Genomic DNA, 14,811 nt, shown 5'->3' on the forward strand with positions numbered 1-14,811 from the left:
AGTGGACGGGGAAGGTGGTTTTAACCTGGTGGGGAGGTTCGGGCTTGGGCGGGCGCCGTGACGTGGCCCGTGGGACGGGGCACGCGGCGGTGGGAGAGGCGCGACACGCGAGTGGGAGTGGAGGTTGGGACGCGGGGGCGGTCCGCGCTGGCCCTGCTGCTAGAGTGCTGGGTACGCAGTCTGCGTGGGGAGGGCATAGTTTCTCAGTTGCCACGGCCGACGGTGAAGACTCTTCTTCTGCTCGCTCTTCTAGATCGCCTCGCTACGTCATGGCACCGGCACGGCGAGGCTTATCTCCGTTGTAGGAGTACTAGTAGATGCTTGCCATAAATGGTGATGGTGCTTTCATGGGCTTCAACAGATAGGCAAAGCTTTGCGTGACATGTTTAGCACAGCTACCAGTTGCGTGCAAGAACACCAAGATGCAATTGGTGGAGCCTGAGAATCTGAGATGACAACTTTTCAAGTACTTTGATGTAACTTTCAAATGTTCTCTCATGGTCTTTCTTGCATTAGATCCAGTGTAGTATCAATTTTTTTTTGCTTAATCTACCGTTGGTCAAAATGAGCATCCAAATTATCGAAATAATATAACAATTGCGTCTCAATCTCACAGATTACATTGTGTTTGACCGGGATTATACGCTACTAGGAAAAAAGCCTACCACCAGCGGACCAAAAAAGGTTATAGCCGTCGCACCGGCGCTCGCCGATGGTAAGACCTAACGGCTTATCGCCGCCGCACCAACATAGTCCGCCGGCAGTAACACAATTTATCGCCGGCGCATCAGTATGGTGCACCCAAAGTATTTTTTCAGAATTAAAAAAAAAAACCAATCTAGATCTAGTCGTTCGTCATCGTGGCCGTCTTGCCGAAGGGAGTGCAATCGAGGAAGTGGTCGCCGGCTTGAGGAGGTGGCTGCCGGAGGGAGGTTGTCACTTGCTCGAGGAGGCGGTCACCGGGGTGTCATCGGAGGAAGGGAGAGGATGGATCAGCAGAGGCAGAGAGAGAGGAAGGATGAGGGGGGAGAATGTGGAGAAGTGAAAGAGGAGAAAGAGGGAGAAGAGGAGAATGAGGAGGAGGAGGAGGAGGAGGAGAGGAGGGAAAAGTGAGAAAGGAGAAGGTGCGCCGGCTCCTTATAGTGAGGCTACCATCGACGCATCAATATGCGCTGGTGGTAAGTTTTTTCTTTCTCAAATTTTTCCGCTTCGAAATCTAAAACCTTCAAAAACTCCGTTTTTCTTTTTGATTTTGTCGAATCTAAAAGGTGGATAAAAGGTTGTAGGCCTACAGCCATTGAAATCAGATGTAACTTTTTCTGTAGATATATTTTTATATAAAAAAAATCCATCGGAGGTTGTATGCAAAATCCAAAGCCATTGTACCGAAACATGGCATTATTTTGCAAAAAGAAAAAAAAATTGTGTGCCGGTGGTAACTCGGGACTTATAAGCATTTTCCTAGTAGTGATAAGAACGGCATGTATCCCTGATCTTAAATTTAACCAACATAATACAAGGTATATATTTTAAAATATACATCACTTGAAAGTTTAGATGTTTTTTTTCTAATGATATAATTTTATTTTGTACAATTCATGTTATGTTAGTCAAATTGACGAACCAGTTATCCACGGCAGACTTATAATCCCTAACAAAGGTAGTATTGCTCAAGGCTTGACAAGTAGAGTGGACGAAAGAAGTTATCATTGCCATAACCCGTAACCAAAAGATAGGAATGTAAATTTTGGCAGCAATCCAACACTCACCCTGCATAGAGGGCATCAAAGGTTTCACCCAATCAGAACAAAACTGCAACAGAACTACAGTATCTGATATTCTGATTACACATTCTTGCTTAGAAATAATGAAAAAAAGAAATAGGTGATCATTGCCTTACCCATGGAAGTAGCAGTATGCACCGCCACTCCGCCAGGCTTCAGTGCCAACAGCATAGCACAACAGATGGCGAGTTTATGTACGATTCACATATCAGCGTTCTCTAACAGAAACTAAAAAAACCATTGGTGGCTGGTGGCTGTAAATACAGTGTGTGTGGTTACAGAATTCAGCGACCCACAAAGATAAAAGCCTGCGAGGGCAGAACCATTAAACAAAGCACCAGCCTCCTCAAAATCGTAATCCACAAGATCAGAAGCATACTACTAACATTCAGAAGCAGCACTACATGTAAGATTACATCCGACTGAAAGGGTGATATTGTACAGTAGGCAGTCCAAAGCTGCGCTAACTAAGATCAACGATTCCAGATCAAGGGTGGCTATGTACAGCAGGCGGTCCAAAAGCAAAGTTCAACCTGCAATAACAGATGGTGATAACTCTGTAACACACGCGGAAACAAAAGGACAAACCTATTCTAAAAAGAATTGCACAAACAATTGATTATTGGGCAGCGTTGCAAAATAGGGAAAGATAGAAACAGCGCAGTGAAAATAGCTCACTTCATCGGTGTACAAAGATCAAGTGTTCCCCTTTCTCTTCTTTCTCTTCTTCGAGGAGTTGCCCGCCACATTGGGTGTTGGTGCTGGGGGTGGCACTACAGGTGGTACTGCTGCTGGTACTGCAGGGGTGAAGTGTGGAAAGACCATATGCGGGTGCATCGGTACAAAAAACATTCCTGGAGGCACAGCTGCCGACGTGGTTGCCATAGCCATCATTGCCGGTGGCACTGACATCGGGGTAGATGATGGCACCAACATCGGTGTAGATGACGGCGCTGCCGCTGGATCCATTGCTGTGTTCGCAGGTGTTGAGACTGGTGTGCTGATCCCCGCACCTTCAGCAGATGGCTTTAGAGACTTATCACCTTTCTTACCAGCAGAAGCTGGGCTTTCTCCGGGCCTTTTCTCTTTTCGAGATTCCTCAAACTTGCGTACCTTCTCTTTAGCTTCTTTCATCACAGACAGAACATATTCCATTGCATCAGGATCAGTTGCTCCCATTTCCACAATCTCAGCAAAGTACTGGTGGCCATCATTGTAGAGATTGTCCACTTTATCTTCACGAACATTTTCTGGTGCACTATTCCCTGTAGCGTTTGCCGCTTTTGGTGAGATGGGAGTTTCCTTAGGTTCCTCAGGGCATTTGAAGTCCTTCCTCCACCGATCAAGAATGTATTTGGAAGGTATTAGCATCACAAGCTCTTGCTTCAAGACCGCAAGAGCATGGCTACACAAAATACCTTTAAACTGGAATGACCTGCAGATACACCACACTTCTTTCTCAGCATTGTTATACATCACTCTGTAGTCAAACTTTCTCTCCTTCCCGATTACAGTCACAGTGTAGGTGACTATTGATCCATTCTTACTGACTTCAATGCAATTCACATTCATCAGCTGCTTTAACTGATCCTGAAACTTCTGAAACATATTGATCGTATAAGCATTTGCAAATTGCTCCTCAAACAACAAACCAGAGAGGGCTTGTGGTCTTTGCTGAAATGAACGGAAGTCATCGTAGGCTTCTCGATCAGACCTAAGCTTCATAGCAGTATCAAATTGTTCAATAAATGTCTTTATTGTGGTCTCTGGTGTAATATATCCATCGAAAAAGGCCTCCAACCGTTCACTACGGCGAACAGTAGAGATACCAGCCCAGAAAGTATCTTTCACATATGCTGGCACCCACTTTGCCCTCTCTTCAAACAAGGTTGTAAGCCAGCAATTATCATGAAGGTTGTACTGATTGACCATCTCAACCCATTCCCTCTCAAAATCAGCTGATGTAATGGTGTCATAGACTACCTTTTTCATTCTCAGGCTAATTGCCTCCTTATCCTCAACTCTTCCAGACATTTCAGGAAGCTCTTTCATTATATGCCAGAGGTTGTATCTGTGACGAGTATTCAGAAATACCTCAGAGGCTGCTTTGACTACTGGTCTTGAATGGGTGGTAATAATTGCTTCAGGTGCTTTATCATTCATACATTTTAGCCATTTCTTGAATAACCATGAAAAAGTCTCTGGAGACTCATCTCCCAGTAAACCGCATCCTAACAATACAAACTGACCATGATGGTTGATTCCAAGAAAAGCAACCAATGGAATGACAAACTGGTATGTCAAATAAACGGTATCAAAGCAGACAACATCACTGAAATGCTGATACGCAGCTCTAGATTGTGCATCGACCCAACAAACATTCTTGAGACGGCCTTCATCATCCATGTCCCAGTTGTAGAAGAAGTTGGAATTTTGAGCTTGCATCTTATCGAAAAAGACTAATAGTGCCTCAACATCACCCTCTGCAAACCTCAGCTTCCCACACTTGCCAGCTGCTTCAATAGAATAATTAGACTGAGAGAAGGACCTCGCCATGAATTCTTTGTTTTGGTTGGGTGGCCTGCCTCTACCAGAATGAATCTTCGGATTCAACCTAGTCTTCGCATTGAATGGGCGGTGCTCCCTCTGCCAGTCAGGGAGATCCTTAAAACACATCATGAATCTGACCATTTCAGGATTACATGGGTGGTTATGCTCCAGCTCAACAAACACTACTTCCCAATGGTTCCCACTTGCGTTGTACTTCACTACCATCATAGCTTTGCAGCCAGTCTTCGCAACAAGCCTTCTTCGAGCTTTTAGGCCAGGCTTAATCCTAGCAATGCCACCTTTGTAACAAACAAATGTTGCGCGGTATTTTACCCCATCGACACTATGTGAAGTTCTTTTTGAGACTCCAAATCCTGCGCGGTATCCATACTCCAAGTAAGACTGGTACGCCAAATCAACCGTCTCAAAAGTCATGCCAACCCGAGGTTTGGGAACATCATGCTTAACCAAATCCACGATGTTATTCTCGAAGGATGTGGAGGTGTCAGTGAGTTGCTGTTGCAAGCTGCTCCTTGCATAAGGATCGCTCTGAAGGGTGTCCATCACATCAGCGCTCGGTAAGCAGAATCCTGGGTCAGCATAAACATAAGGCATCAATAAGCATGTATGAACTAGTTAGAATAATTGCTGTAAAAGAAAAAAAAACGAGTTAGGACAGACTAAATAAATAAATTTAAATGCTTAGTTCAATTGTGTTCCATTTCTAAATCACTATTTCTAAGTTTGGCAATACAGCTGTTTTTGTTACCAAAGATGACTAGGATAAGCGAACAATTGCAAAATAGCACCTTAATTGCATTAAACAAATAGATAATGAAAACATAGTTTATTGCTCTCTTTGGTTTCATTGACTGAGATAATGCAAGCATTGGCCTGCCGAGAAATGCATTCAGTAACATAAGTCACATAAATAATAGGGTTATCATCACCAGAAAGTAATTGGACTGATATGGAATATAGGTACCTAAACCTAGCTGGGAAACTCCCTGCATTATCTCAGCTTGCACAGACTGTTAACTTCTCACCGAATGAAGTACTTAAAGTTGGACCAAGCGGCAGCTGTTATTAGAATCCAACGGGCCACGTGCTACAAATTGATGAACAATAGGTTGTGAACGGGGAATCACAGGTACTGCTCAAGAATTAGGGGAAGCAAAACTAGGGCTCGCCAACAAAATGTCGCAACAGCGTTGCCACTTTGTTCTCCTTGGGAGATCGAGGGTAAATTCAGGGTCAGGGCAGGGCAGGGCAAGAGCTACGCCGGCGGCGCTGCTGCTGGGGAAGACGGTGACGGCGAGGGGGGCGGAGAAGGGAGGGGGTCAGGGCAGATGGAATCCGTACCTCACGCACGCCGGAGAGGGGCGCCGCAGTGGAACCCCTGTAGCTTCGCGTCAAACCCTTCCTCCTCCCATCTCATGGCTAGGCCTCGAGCGCGAGGGCGAGCACGGCAAGGAGGGGGGCGGTCGTTCCTGGCCAAGCCCTCGTAGCCCCAGCAGTCCAGATCGAGCTTCTCGACCGCCCGACCGGCGACCGGCGAGCCTCGCCGTCAGCCCTGGCCGCCTCTCACAGGCTCGTGGGATTAGTGGGACTGTCGAAGCAAAGGGGACTCTGCAATCTGCTGGCGGGGGAGAGAAGGCGAAGGCGGCGGCGTCAAAGGGTCGCCCTGCGTGTGTGTGTGGAGGTCCATTTGGCCGCAGCTCAAGCTGGTTGGACCGGTGTCTCGCTACTTCTGGTGCGCAGTTGCACTCATTTTTTCTCACGTTAACGTGCAGAGCAACTCTTCACATCCAGTAAAAAGAACAGGTGAAAATTAATTAGGATGTGACTAGTTTTCAGTCTACCGAGAATTAATCTCATTCTCAGTTACAACTTATGTCGCACCTCCAACTTATATTGCAACTCATAACTAGCACGAATCACAACGCAAATCCAACAGTCTAGATTATTTTTTTAGTTGGATCTCCAGTTGTAACTGAAAATATCTTAGTTGCAACCCAACTTTTTTTAACAGCTCTACCGTAGGGGAATCCCTTACGGTTTACTCCCTTCGTCCACAAATAAGTGTACATGCGGGTTTTTCAAGACAAATTACGAAGTGGAGTAAAAAATATATTGGGAACATGCATCTCTCCTCCTCAATTCTTTCACCTCCAATAAGCTAAGTGCATGTAGAAAACAAGAAGAATATGTGCTTAATATTATTAGGTTTGATTTCCGTGTGATGAGAGAGAAGCAATTAAAGTGCATTGGAAAGATAAGAGTACACTCTTCTTTTGTGGATAAAGTTTAGAGCTAGATGTCCACTTATTTGAGGACGGAGGAAGTAGACTGCAACCCAACTTGCTATTCATATGCACGAATCATGAATTCATGATGCAATCAGACAATAATAAACACGAACTTAGTTCTCAGCTAGCAAATCGTATTAATTGAAACTAATTTAACATGTCCTCCCTCGCATCCTTTACCTTAATTTTTTTTTCTTTGAGGAACCTCTAAAATTCTTCCCCTAGCTTGTAATATCGAATTGAATAGGTTTTTTCAAATTGTAATATTTTCACTCACAACTTTTTAGACTTTGTGGATGAAAAATGTGACCTTAATGCAATTATCTGAAAGAATTTAGATGATGATAGAAATAACCGATAAATGTGGAGACAAAGATGTATCCGGTTGTTTAATTTCTTGGAAAGAAGCTAGTCACCGTTGGAGAGGTGCGGGTTACTACGAAAGATGCTCAAATGCTACAAAAGCCCATCTTGCTCTCCTTGAGCCTCCTCCAAAAAGTGAAAAAAAAAAACACTTGAAGATGGTGAATCATGACTTGGCTTGGTGGAATATGGATCTCCTTTGTCAATTATTCAAAGTGATTTGAATTTGGATGGGAAAATTGGGAGATCTCAGCTTTCGAGGTGCTCAACCGTGAAGGAGATAGAAATTAAGAAGCCTTTCTTCTGCTAAGTCAAGGATACTGCTTTAGAGAAGAAGGGGCAGCTTAAAAAGGTCCACATAAAAACAAGTCGTTTGGAGAGATATGTGCACGCTAGATTTTGTTCAGAATTCCGGACCATAGTCCGAATGGATTAGAAACTAACTTTGGACGATCCAGAGCCTACTGGATCCACCTGAAATCCTCCAAGATTCTTACCAAAACTTAGTACTCAGAATATGATGCTTTATTGCCTCCTTCTTTCAGTTTCATATGTTAGTTCCACGTTCTTTATAGATTGTCTAAAACATATCAGATATCGTGAGATCGATGTTGTGTAAAATTCAGATAGGTATGTACTTGCTATATTCACCAGGAGCGGATCCAAGTGTGGCTAAGGGGGTGCACTGGTTACCGGGTACGTGTGTGTGTGCGCGTCTTCATTAATAAAGATCACATCATAGTCATGTTGTCTCCCTCATTTTTGTTTTGTTTTGTTTTTTCAGTTGCGGCACCATCTCCTACCGAGATATCTGTTTTAGCTCTGTCCTGGAGAACGTATCCGGTGAAACGAGTGAATCCCTGCCCTGATACTATTATTGTACACGGATGTGATTTTATGATATTTTTTGTAGAAATACAAAAAGCATATCTTTGGATGATCTCTGTGATAAAGATTGGCAGTGAGCTTGGGAGGACAAAACCCACGCACGAAATATGCTCTTCTCCCGTGGCGTTATCACTCCACAGTCCACGGTTGAAGTGCCCTTGTGCCATGCTCGTGTTTGTCACGTGTGAAGCGGTACGTGTCGCCGCGCCATTGCCCGTCCGTGCAAGTTACATGTGAAGATAGGCAACGGGCCACGTGCCAAGGCGCACCATGCACCAAGCACAAAGTCAAACTAATAACACCACCAATTACCAAGCACCAAGCTACATCCGTTGTTGATATCGACGACGCTTTGTTTACCACTGGGCAGCGCTATATAAGACGCGGATGTGGGCATACTTGATCTGCATCCAAGGCAACAGGAGCGGGCTAGATAGATATATCCAGCTAAGGTTACGTAATCGAGCTTTTTTTTTTCTATCTTAGCTCGAATCAGTCAGTATACTACACAGCAAAGGGTTCTGTTATAGAGCTGCATTTGCACCTGCACCTACGATGGAAGAAAGGCACGGGGTAGGAGAGGCGTGTGATGCATGCGTATCGCAACTTCGCAAGTCTTCTTGATCCTCGCTCTTCCTGTAGGTGCAGAGGCAAATGCAACTCCATCGCAGGTATCCTAGGTACACATGCTCTTCTCTTCTTCTTCTTGATCTTGGTTACACCGGGAGTTGAAGTTTCTTTGTGCAAGCAGCTTGGATTGATGGATACTATCACTATATATGTTCCATAATATAAGACTTTGACATAGTTTGCCAAAACGGCTTATATTATGGAAGGGAGGCAGTACTTGATACAGGAAGAATGGTGTGATATTAGCTGCATTTGTATCTGCACCTACGACCGAGAAAATGGAAACACTGCACCAATTCCATCACGCTTCTCTAAGTTGGCAGGTGCAAGTGGCAGATACAGATGTATCACATGAATTCTCCCAAGAGCCAAGTTGCCTCAATAACTTTCTCCTTTTCGTCCTGCTTAAATCGTTGCCGTGTAAATGCTGCACCTATGGCTATGTCTTTTCTAACTTCACTACGGGCGCAAACCAACATCAAGAATGATACTTGTCCTCATAGGCACCTAGCGATGCAAGCAAAAACAAAATAAACTAGATTACAACTAGTCTGAACTCTGAAGCAACTGGAGAATATCAGTTACAACCTCTGCAGGCAGTTCAATGGGATTAACAAATAGGGTACAGATACATTGCAGTAGTACAGTAAGGTTCATCGCCCAAATAATCGATTCAGTACCTACAATGCTAAACTGCTAGTTCACTAATGCTACAGTTAATGCGGCTCAGCAGGGTTCATCAAAGAAGAGCTAATACAGCTTACATACAAGCTTCCATGTAGGTGCTTCTGGATCGAGAACCAACAATGGTCGATGGCACCTCAGCACATCCAATTTGGAGATAAACTGGCAACTACAGGAATATCAAGCACCTTGTGAGGTGTTGATGACAAGATCAGGCGTATCGGATCATTTCCCGTTCCTTGTGACCCTTCGGAACATGTCTTTTATGTTCTTTGATCCTACCTCGATCTTTGGTTTCTTCGCAGGCCTCCCCTTGCTAGACTTGGCGCTGCCATTTCCTACATTCCCCTGTATTGATGCATTTGACGAGCTTAGAGCAGACACTGTGAGCACTGAGGGAAATATAAAGCGTTCTCGAGGAGTTTACCTCCGATGGACGAGGAGGGCCAGGTATGGGAGAACTATCAGCGCAAAATGAGGTATCATTGGCTTTGGCTGTATCATTGATCTCACTGATATCTAACCTGCAGTGGAGTGGATCATTCCGGCATGAGACAAATGGATAGTACAAAACTACTGACTTTTCTTTTCTTTTTGGGAGAGAACCACTGACTTTCCAGTGTTCAAAGAGAAAAGTCTTACTGCAACTTCTTGCAGAGTACCGTTAGCCATGGTTCGTCCTTCAGGTTTTCACGGATTATTTGGAGGGCCTCCTTCACTATAGCAAAAATAATAAAATAGCTCCATAAGAACATCAGTTCATTATCAAGAGTTCTAAAATTCAATATGACTCAAGGTTTCATATTTATTGGAATTTCACAAATTAAAGTACTCCAGTACATATCACATCTAGTATACTAGCATAAAGCAGGGATAATCTCATCTGCTACAGAAGCAAGGCCAGTAAAGTTAGATGATCCTTTTTATGTACCCCTCCCCACCATGCTTAGTTCAACCTCCTATAGAGATCCATTAAGTTTGCAATCTAATTTTATGTAGGAAAAATCCAAGGATCAGTTGCTAGTTACAGTTTAAGGCATGTTGGATATAGATCACACCAATGATCCATGTTCAAATAATATGATTATATCAGTGTGGAAGTTACCGAGCGACATTGAACTGTTTGATGATGAGATGAACAAACACCTATACTGTTTGATTATGAGATGAACAAATACCTATACTGTTTGATTATGAGATGAACAAATACTTATACTGTTTAATTATGAGATGAACAAACACTCATACTGTTTGATTATGACATGAACAAATACTTATACTGTTTGATTATGAGGTGAACAAACACTTATAATAATAAACTGGGCAATAAGATGACGAGAAGTTACAGTGACATACACAATTCTCTTTCTCCTTGAGCAGCATAATTTTTACCTAACTTGGTGATAGCCTCTTTTATGCTGTGCACCTGTAAATAAGATTGAGTAGAAATGTATTTCTCAATAGTACAGAGTGAAATAAGGATCATTTGGAATTGGACTCACCCATGTATGCTGAAATTGCGGAAAACACTCACAGAGTAGTGACACACCATGAGAAAGGTTTATGAGTTTATATTTATGTTTTCGTTCATGAAGAAAGTGAAATAGCGGCATCGGTGGATATCTAATTTTTTTCTCAAACATGATATCTATACTATTTGTTATGCATGTATGTCGTTAGTTTTGACTATACTTTTTGGTAGCTAGCTTTTTCTTCTCTTTTGTCTTGTTTTTGTCATCACCGGCCTACACACAAGTAGAGAGCATGACAAGATGCATTACAGGCTTTTGAATATATGGTTCATCTTCACATGTTTTTGTGGCAACAAATGGCTCATCAGCATAATAAGCAGACTTATTACACATATACCAACCACAGCTGACAGGGAGACAGCCCTGCGATCAGATGATCACGCTGTTGGACTCTCCTGCTAAATAGTCAGTACTCAGTAGTCACTGTAGTGACAATCTAGAGCAACAAACTAGTAAGTGCCCAATAGTCAGTAGTCACTATCGTGCTGTAGGATAATCTTGTCGTGGAGGCTGTAGAACTAATGTGTCTTCAAAGATGCCAAGCCAACTACTAAAGCACTGACACGGCTGCCACTGTGCACCAAGCCTACTGACTCGGGTCATTAGCAGCGGCAGGAGGGTTGTATAGAGTTGTAATTTTTCTCTTGTTCTTTTCTCCTTAGGTTTGTTTGTTTTTGTTGTTGTTTTGGTTTTGGTTGCTGTAAAGTTAACATGTTTTGACGCTCTCTTCTAATATAACATGGCAGCATGGCGCATTTGGGTGCATGTTTGAGAAAAAATGGCTTCTAAAAAATGACGACAGGGAAAATTTATATCAAATAGTGGATGGCTCAATTCTGGAGATGTTCAAGTGTCCCTTAAAGAATTATTGCAGGAAATGTAAAAATGATTCCGAAAACATTAACCATATTGGAAATTTAGTAGGGTATGTACAGGTTGTGCGTTATTGTCATATTTAGAACCACACATAGGGAACTTACAGACTAATTCCTTATATAATCTATCAGAACAAAGCAAGCTACAAAATAATGTGATCAAATTATGATTTAGTACTTAGGAGCTAGGACTTGGGATTTCATTGTTAACTTGTTGAAGGCAACGGCAAAAAACATTCAGATCATCAGAATTATCAGAGAAGTCTTCACATTTGCTCAACATGGTATAGCAATATAGCATACCTCCCACCCTAACTGCAGTTCACATCATTGTTTTTGTAAAATGAATGCAGAAGTAGCATTTTCCAACAAGGATAAATATCAACAGAGGAGCACGATGCAAAATTAGTTAAGAAAAACTGCCACAACCTACCTTACAGCACAGCCAAGTTAAGACCTTGGACTCATCTAGCCTGAAGAACTTCATGTTAGCAACTTCTGCAGCAATGGTAACATTCAAATGAACTGTAAGAATTATTGGATTTTTTGCACAGCATGTGAGCGTGGAAGTAAATTATACCAGAAAGAAGAGTAAATAGTGAAAGTTCATGTATCTAGCATTACAACCATCAGGAAACCATCATTCACAAGAAAAGAAAAGAAAAAAGCTCACATCGATGAATTGTCCTTAATGTTTTAGTTTAGCATGATAGGCAGTAGGAAGTGGTGAAAGGGAACAAATGTCAGGTTGCAGCTTGCAAAGGGAGTACTAGTAGTTAATTGTGAAACAGCAACCTAGTATAGTTTTATTTCTAAAACAAGAATAAATTGCAGAGACCTACCTTTAACTTCACAAACCAGTTCCATATGGTTTCCTGCTATGCTCATGAGGTGCTGATATCCAGGATAACCTTCGATGTATAAAATTTCATCCAGTTGCCTAAACTTTCCAAGATCCTTACCGCTCTGCAGCACAGGCAAATGATTTTCCTTCAAATTGAGAAGGATTGGAGGAAATACGAACCACATACCACGAAATATATCTTTGTACGTGCATACCGACATACGTGCAGCTTCAAAAAGTGGTAGCAAAACAAAGATGGGATCAACAAGCGTGCAATAGTAGACACTGCCATCTGTAGGAAGGAATGCAGTAATCAATAGCAAAATCAGAGGCACTGACGTCCATTTCATAAGTCAGTAAGATAAGATGATGTCAATGTTCTCTTCGTGGTATGCAAAATAGAGAATTACAAGAACAGCATCATGCCTTTAAATCATTGTCATGCTATTAACACTAAGGCGATATCTAATTTCCTCATGTTAACAAGGTTAACTTCCTGGATTGCGGGGGCAAGGAAACGAACCAACTAACCATATACAATGGCTGCCTATCGTTGCGGAGGCAAGGAAAGGAACCAACTAACCATATACAATGGTTGCCTATCTGAAACAGCAATAAGAGATGGGCTTCACCCGTAACCCTAAGGAAAAGAAAATCAAACTTTGCACAGCAGTGATGAGCTGCATAGCTAGTTTATGTTTCTAGCTTACCTTCACAGACATAATCTCCCAAGAACCATGAGCCGTAACGCTCCTTAAACCAATTGAATTCATGAAGTTGGTCATCAATGAACAGATACTGTGTTTCTTCTTCTGTTTGATGACAAGACAAGGTTCAATTTAAGTTGTTGGTCTATCTTTAAAGGATGCTACTAATACAGAACAACCCTAAACTGCCAATATAGATTATAGCCATCACAAGCCACAAGCATAGTCACATATTTGTCTGCATCATCGGTGATAAGAACTGACTGATACTGAAAATAGTAGGCGTAAGGGGCACCTAGTTTCGGATGACGAAGTGATAAAATATTCCCTTGACCATTGGCACCAGAAGGACCTGCAAGGAAACATAGAATGGGATCTGGTTAAAAATGTGGGGCTCGAACCACAAATCAGACAATGGAGCCAATCATCAGCTAGAGGATTTACTAAATCATGATGTCCTTTGAAACAGAGCACTGGATCTAACATAACTTCCTTCCTCAATACAGCATGTACCATAGAGCAAGAGAAACCCCAAGGCTTCAGAATCAGCAACCGCCACATATTACATTTTCCCTGCACGGCTTACAATTCCACTGTGGCTAACTGACATCTACGACTAGATAGCAGATGGTAAATGGGGGAGGGGGACTAGAAGGTTGGGGGAGACTCACGGGGTCCGATAACGACGCGGGGCGGCAGGGCCATGTTCTCGCACCACGACGCCATCAGCGGTGGTCGCTGAATCCTTCGACTTGGTCAGTGGCGGCGCCGGTTCTGGATTTCTGGTACCGCTGCATCGGTCGGATGTCGGGCTCGGATTCAGGTGGGAGCGGTCAGGATTAGCGCACTGGAAGAGATGGCGCCGGATGTGTACCTGGACGGCGTGAGGTCGCCGGAGTCGATGAGGATATCCGCCGCTGTCGCCCTCTGTCTCCGGGTTCGCGTCGCCCGGCGGGAGAGGGAGCAAATGGTTGGTTTGCTGGGCAAAGGGGGCGGGGATGGCCGATGGGGGCGCACGCCGGTAGGGTTTTGGCGCCACGGCGGCCTAGCCTCCCGCGCCTCCACTTTTCTGTCCATTCTGCATTCTTTTGGCCCACATACAGTCCACGAAAAAACTGAAGGCCCATAGCCCAAATGTCCATAAGGAGTCCAAAGCCCACCTTGAAGCTGACGCGCCACCGCCGGAATGCCATAGTGTTGTAACACCTGGATAGGTTGTTTGTCAGGAATTGGGGGATAATCGGTATGTCAAACGAGCTAGGTGAGGAATGAATACTTCTTGTTTCTTATCCATGCAACTGCTGGTATATATGAGGTTTGAATTACAGCTCAATGTTTGTCAGGAATTGGGGGATAATCGGTATGTCAAACGAGCTAGGTGAGGAATGAATACTTCTTTCTTGTTTCTTATCCATGCAACTGCCTATCTAAGACAAGGGTCACCATTTTGTCATCTTTCACGCCTCTAAGCCATCGAGCTTACTTGTGAGCACATGGTCCTTCTCAGCCGTTGGATAATTGTCAAACTGACATGCAGGTAACACCTGCCAAGTGTCATCGACCAATTGCTTGCATCTTACATTTGACAACCTAACTATGAAACGGATGCCATTGCAAAAAGGCTAGTGAAGGAGGAAATTTTTGT

At 43.3% G+C, this 14,811-nt stretch overlaps 2 protein-coding genes across 2 annotated transcripts; both read right to left on the minus strand.

Annotated features, from left to right (window-relative positions):
* Positions 1-2,453: 2,453 nt before the first annotated feature.
* LOC124675324 (protein FAR1-RELATED SEQUENCE 6-like) lies at positions 2,454-5,840 on the minus strand. Its single transcript, XM_047211387.1, has 2 exons — positions 5,697-5,840; positions 2,454-4,924 (listed from the first exon to the last, which is right to left on the minus strand). Exon 2 carries the CDS (start codon positions 4,896-4,898, stop codon positions 2,481-2,483), a length of 2,418 nt encoding a protein of 805 aa, XP_047067343.1. The 5' UTR covers positions 4,899-4,924; positions 5,697-5,840; the 3' UTR covers positions 2,454-2,480.
* A 3,261-nt stretch (positions 5,841-9,101) lies between these two features.
* On the minus strand, positions 9,102-14,155 carry LOC124675118 (ribonuclease H2 subunit B-like). Its single transcript, XM_047211188.1, has 11 exons — positions 14,041-14,155; positions 13,838-13,957; positions 13,462-13,518; positions 13,170-13,271; positions 12,675-12,751; positions 12,458-12,581; positions 12,049-12,113; positions 10,565-10,634; positions 9,851-9,926; positions 9,636-9,732; positions 9,102-9,556 (listed from the first exon to the last, which is right to left on the minus strand). Exons 2-11 carry the CDS (start codon positions 13,890-13,892, stop codon positions 9,434-9,436), a joined length of 846 nt encoding a protein of 281 aa, XP_047067144.1. The 5' UTR covers positions 13,893-13,957; positions 14,041-14,155; the 3' UTR covers positions 9,102-9,433.
* Positions 14,156-14,811: the final 656 nt, after the last annotated feature.

This window comes from Lolium rigidum, chromosome 7 (assembly GCF_022539505.1).
Source record: "Lolium rigidum isolate FL_2022 chromosome 7, APGP_CSIRO_Lrig_0.1, whole genome shotgun sequence".
In the NCBI taxonomy this organism is placed as follows: domain Eukaryota; kingdom Viridiplantae; phylum Streptophyta; class Magnoliopsida; order Poales; family Poaceae; genus Lolium; species Lolium rigidum.

Excerpts from the sequence above, each read along its gene's own strand:
- LOC124675118 (XM_047211188.1), bottom strand. The coding sequence starts at position 13,892 with ATGGCGTCGTGGTGCGAGAACATGGCCCTGCCGCCCCGCGTCGTTATC. Across the intron at positions 13,519-13,837 it reads CCGCGTCGTTATCGGACCCC|GTCCTTCTGGTGCCAATGGT; the intron begins GTGAGTCTCCCC and ends GTTTCCTTGCAG. Across the intron at positions 12,114-12,457 it reads ACTGGTTTGTGAAGTTAAAG|AAGTTGCTAACATGAAGTTC; the intron begins GTAGGTCTCTGC and ends CCATTGCTGCAG.
- LOC124675324 (XM_047211387.1), bottom strand. The coding sequence starts at position 4,898 with ATGGACACCCTTCAGAGCGATCCTTATGCAAGGAGCAGCTTGCAACAG.